The 5,351-nt window shown below is 39.9% G+C and overlaps 1 protein-coding gene across 1 annotated transcript; it reads left to right on the plus strand.

Moving 5' to 3' along the window:
• The first annotated feature begins 3,767 nt into the window (after positions 1–3,767).
• Positions 3,768–4,755, plus strand: LOC311488816 (olfactory receptor 6N2-like). Its single transcript, XM_084545667.1, has one exon. The coding sequence runs from the start codon at positions 3,780–3,782 to the stop codon at positions 4,710–4,712; it is 933 nt and encodes a 310-aa protein (XP_084401793.1). The 5' UTR covers positions 3,768–3,779; the 3' UTR covers positions 4,713–4,755.
• Positions 4,756–5,351: the final 596 nt, after the last annotated feature.

Below are 5,351 nucleotides of genomic sequence, written 5' to 3' on the forward strand. Positions count from 1 at the left end.
ACCATCAACTGATGTACACCTATAGCCTGACAGCCAGCCCGACTTAGCCCGCCCAATGAATTTTTGCAGATAAAAGTCTGGTGTCACTCTGCTAGGATTTCTGTCCAATTATTATTCATAAATTTTGAACATCTTGTCTGACACCTTCTTTGTATACACCACTGTTTTGTTTAACTCTATTTTTAATACTGTCGGTCTGACTGACTGATTAACTATGCTTCAGCTGCCTTTATGTGGTGATGGACAGAAGATTAACAGTGATATAGTCATACACAGAGTGGTTTTGAGTTGAATTTGTTTGCAACTAAATAGCAGCCACTCTGGCCTCATAATAAATTTAATAAACTATTGTCGCTTGAGTCTTTAACTTAATGTATCACAAAATAGACCCGTCACAGTTACCAGAGATGGTTTATCTGTGGTATATCCCCGAAAGGGTAAAATTTATTTGAAACTTGAACTCATAGGTTGACCAGGGGATGGCTAAAATGAGCCGTGTTAGGTCGGCCTGCACCATTTACAGGTTTCATACAAAGTCCTTGCTTCCTATTCAGTAAGCCTCACCTCCTACACTACATAAAGGCTGTAATTAATCCATTTCACTAAAGGAAGCAGATGATTGATTCAACATCTGACACACAGCAACCGAAGGAGGGGTGGAAAGAGAGGAAGAAAAGTCGGGCTATTGGAAGCCACTGAAACTGCTAAGCTAGCAGACCTAGAATAGCTCTCGCTAATACTAATAATATCGTAAAGTTTTTAAGGGATTATGGAATAGAGTAGATATACGTTTAAGTTTGAAATTTGCAGCTTATTTTCATATTATCAGATGAGCTAAAATGATCCACGAGAAGTCCAATGATGACTTTCCAATTGGAAGGTCATTTATCACAAGCCGTGCTGGAGTGACCGGCAATGCTTCTCAGAATGCAAATGTCATTCTAATGCTAAAGTGCATTGCATAAAATTTAGAAAGTAAGTAGAAAGTAAGTCAATGACAACTACCAGTTTGCATTGCTGGGTCAGTCATCAGTTGCTGGTTTCACTGCCAAAGCTTGGTGTTTATCCTCTTGACCCTTTGCTAAGCTGAAAAACATCTTTGTTGTGGTTTGGTTCCCAGGGTGGCCCTCTAGGGTGGTACAGTGAGTTTAATTGCTCTGTGGGGATGATGGGCATAATGACTTGTTGACCCTCTGAAAATTAAAGTCTTATACAGTATGCTATCCCACGGGCTCTCATTAGGTTTAACATCAGGCTTGAGTTAAACCCACATTTATCAAATGCACTGTTTGAGTTACCTTAATTATGCCACACTGAGGAATAAGGATATCAGTATATTCTAACTGCCAACAAATGCCACAAAAAAGACCCAAACAACAATGAATTAATTATATTAGACTTAGACTTTTGGCAATCAGTGTTTGTGTAACCAGGGTCTGCTGTTGCCCAAAACTACATGTGTACACTACATGTTCCTTTAACTCAAAGACGATGAGTATCACAGTGAAGTCTTTCAAATCAAAGGCTTTGAAAGTTGGCACCATTACATTCATTAAATTCTTTCATGTCAGACTCTTCACCACACTTCCAGGTGCAGCTGTTTAAGACTAGAATTGGTTTAGCTTAGATCCGGTCACCATTGTATGAAGTGCATTTAGAAATCCAACACTGTGGAGCATGAATTTCACTGGTGACTGGCAATGCAGACACACCAATACTCACAGCGGTGCAGGCCACTTGCATAGTCTATGATGTTAGCCTCGTGTAGATTCCATGAGAAAGTGTTAACCAATGAATGTTGCACAATAGATCCTTTTAGTGACATCACAGCAATGCAGAAAAGAGATGTCAGAGACACGCTGTGTGACTACTGAGGGGTAAGGAGGTGAATTTTGTTTGTCCGATCACTGAGAGACATGGAAGAGGAAATGTATTTCGGACCTACCGCAGTTGTTGTGGCTCGTGTCACTGTGTAGTTACCTTTCTGGGTTGGTGCACGTTTGGTTATTGAATAATATATGCAGCTATGGCTTTAAATGCAAAAGTATAAATACCACTTTTAAAAGCACTCCACATCTGCATGTTTAATTTACAAAGCCCTTTAATGGCCATATGATGTATGTCAGGAACAAATGCATTAATGGAACATGGCTGGCATATGTCCAGATATGAGTATTTCTGATTTCAAAATACATACATACATACTACAAATATAATAACGTAACATACTTGTATGTGTGGGAGAGTCAACTTCATTTGATGTCTTTACACACACATTTCTCTCAAGCTGCAGAGCTGCTAGTTAAACCTAACTGATGCCAGTGGGTTCTATGAAACTTTAAACTGAAATATTTGAATATTCTTCTCACTTCAAGTCCAAAGTAAACACGAAATAGGATCAGACACACCTCTAAAGTAGGTGGTAGTCATTAGTGTATGGTTTTTATGTTTATCATGGTTCACGCCCTGCTTTCTTGAATTGTTTTGTGCAGCCGCGCCTAATCATTGCACGTGGATATAATGTTAGATCAGCGATTCAGCAGCCACTGCATTATCTCATCAGCACCTTCAGACAAATAATAATGAAACTGAAAACTCACAGAGTCTGCCAAGTCAACCCAAGTCACACCCTGCTTACAACGGCTATTATGTCATTTATTTAAGTATTGGTATGTTTTCATGAAGGCGTGGGGCTGTATTACCGCTGCATCAGTGTCAAGGTAGCTGTCATTTGGCAACACACATGCGGGCATTGGGTCCGTCAAAAGATGGATTTCTGCTTGGGGCAAGATACGTTAGGAGAGAGTGGGGGGAACCTGTTGTGTAACATTTTTGATACAGGTGCTGGATTTCAATAAATAAGGTAGGAGGACATTCGGAACAAATCAACCACAATAAGAAATAATAATAAAATAAAAACATAAATAAAAATAAATACATTATTCCTCTTTAAACCACGTATCATATAATTTAACAGTTTTTTATTTATTTAAGATTTATTCTATGGCGGCCTCGACAAAAAAAATAAAAAATGCAGAGGGGAAACAAGCTTGATATCCTTCAAGATCAATATATGAAGTAAAAAAAATAATGTAACAGTATGTCCTGATTGTGCTACCCTTATTCCCTTGCTGCTTCATTCCTCAGTCACATCTTTGCCACTGTAAACAAATGCAAGCAGAAAATGAAATTATTATGAATAAAAGTACTGATAATGAAATACTGAAGTCTGCAAATAAAGCTGAACTGCACAAATTACCACGATGCAAGTGCATAATTAAAACAGCCCCATACAAAGCAGTAAGAAGGTTTAAAACCAGTTCCTATTTGTGCTGTTAAAGCTACATGTCTTGGCGAGGTAAACATAAAACATGTGTTGGTGTGCAAACTGTGTCCCTATGGAGTGAAGACCTCCATGGGGGTAATTCTTCCTGACTACTTAAAGCAGCTGCTGTGACTCCGCAGTGGCTACCTGCCATGCCACAGACCACTCACAGACAACACGACGAGCCTTTAGCCGTGGTGAGACATATGAATGTATGAATATACCTACCTGACAATGTTATCAGCGTATTTTCTTATTAACTGTTAGCCTTACTGCGTACTACTACTGTAAAAGTGTCTTATATCATTGTATATTATCAATTTTGACAATTCTGATATTAACGTGCTGTACCTCAGTTGACATCATCCAGCCTGTGACTAAACAGGAAAAAGGAATCATCATATCTCTTGTCGGGATATTCATCAGACGACCTCTGATACAGTCTATGGGGTAGATGGAAAACAATACTCATCTCTTATATTTTAACCTCACAATGTTTGTGAACATAGGCAACTACCGCTACCCAACGTTTGTCTTGTGCTTCTTACTGTACGCCTTCATTATCTCAGCTAATCTTGTCATAATAGTGGTGATATCACGAGAGAAAACGTTACACGAGCCCATGTATATTTTCATCATGTGCCTCTGCATGAACTCCCTGTACGGCTCGGCTGGCTTTTTCATCAGATTCCTGCGAGACCTCCTGTCTGACACTCATTTAGTCTCGCGACCTGCTTGTTTCACTCAGATCTATGTCATTTACACGTACGCTTCCTACGAGCTCACCATTTTGGGCATCATGGCGTACGACCGCTATGTTGCCGTGTGCCAGCCTTTGCATTACCACGGCAAATTAACCCCCAGGGTGATCTCCAAGCTGGTGGCCTTCGCGGCCATTTATCCAGCTTTCTCCGTTGCAACCTGTGTTTTTCTGGCCTCCAGACTTCCTCTGTGCGGCAATGAGATACCAAAGGTATATTGTGCAAACTGGCCCGTGGTAAAATTGTCATGTGTGCCCACTGGACTCAACAACCTTATCGGCATGCTAGTGTCCACTACTACAGTCTTTCTGCCCCTGGCTTTTGTCCTCTACACGTACGCACGGATTTTCCTCATTTGTAGGAAGCGCTCGTCGGAGTTCAAGAGCAAAGTCGTGCAGAGCTGCCTGCCGCACATCGTTACTTTTGTCAACTATTCCATTACTGTGTTTTGTGACGTTGCCCTCAGCAGAATTGACCTGGAAGAGCTCAATCCGTTTCTAGCCATTATTCTGTCGCTGGAGTTTGTCGTGATACCTCCCATTCTGAATCCTCTTGTGTACGGTTTAAAGTTACCCGATATCAGAAAATGTATTTTAAGAATGTTGTCATGTCAAGAGCCTGCCTAAAGCTATAAGCTGAAATGAGTTGTGTGTTATGTGTTAATAAGAGTTAAACAGTGACACATGTCATAGTGAAGGAGCTGAATACTTGTTTTAATCTGCGATGTAGTGTCAAAGTATTTTTCCTTTCTGCTGATATATTCCGTTAAGTCTTTAACTGTATTCAGTAAAACTAAGAGTCAACCTAGATTGCCTTTGCACCTTTTTGGGAGGTTCCCAGTCAGAGGGAACTTTGAATTATGAGCATTATGACATAAATACAAGAATAAATAGCAGTTATCTGTGCATCTCACATGTTCATGTGATAAAGCGAACACATGGATATTGTTGATCTTTTATAACATCTTCTTTGAGTGTCTTTGAGTGTCAATGAAAATAGAGGTGATGTACTCAAATAAAGGACACAAGACATTTTACAATCATTTTCATGATCAGAATAAATAAAAAAAATACTCTCTTTGAGGAGTGTCTTATTTAAACTTCTGACATCTAGTGTCTGCTGTTCTATTTGCATTGAAGCGCATGATGTCAACCAAGAGCTTAAGAATATATGCACTTGAACACAGCTGATAGCCAGCTGATACATATGTTATGTTGCCTGCGTCAAAGGACACAACCCCTCAGAGAAACCGGGGTGGCCGCTGC

This window comes from Chelon labrosus, assembly GCF_963514085.1.
Source record: "Chelon labrosus genome assembly, chromosome: 5".
Lineage (NCBI taxonomy): Eukaryota > Metazoa > Chordata > Actinopteri > Mugiliformes > Mugilidae > Chelon > Chelon labrosus.

Coding starts and splice junctions, on each gene's coding strand:
- LOC311488816 (XM_084545667.1), top strand. CDS start 3,780: ATGGAAAACAATACTCATCTCTTATATTTTAACCTCACAATGTTTGTG.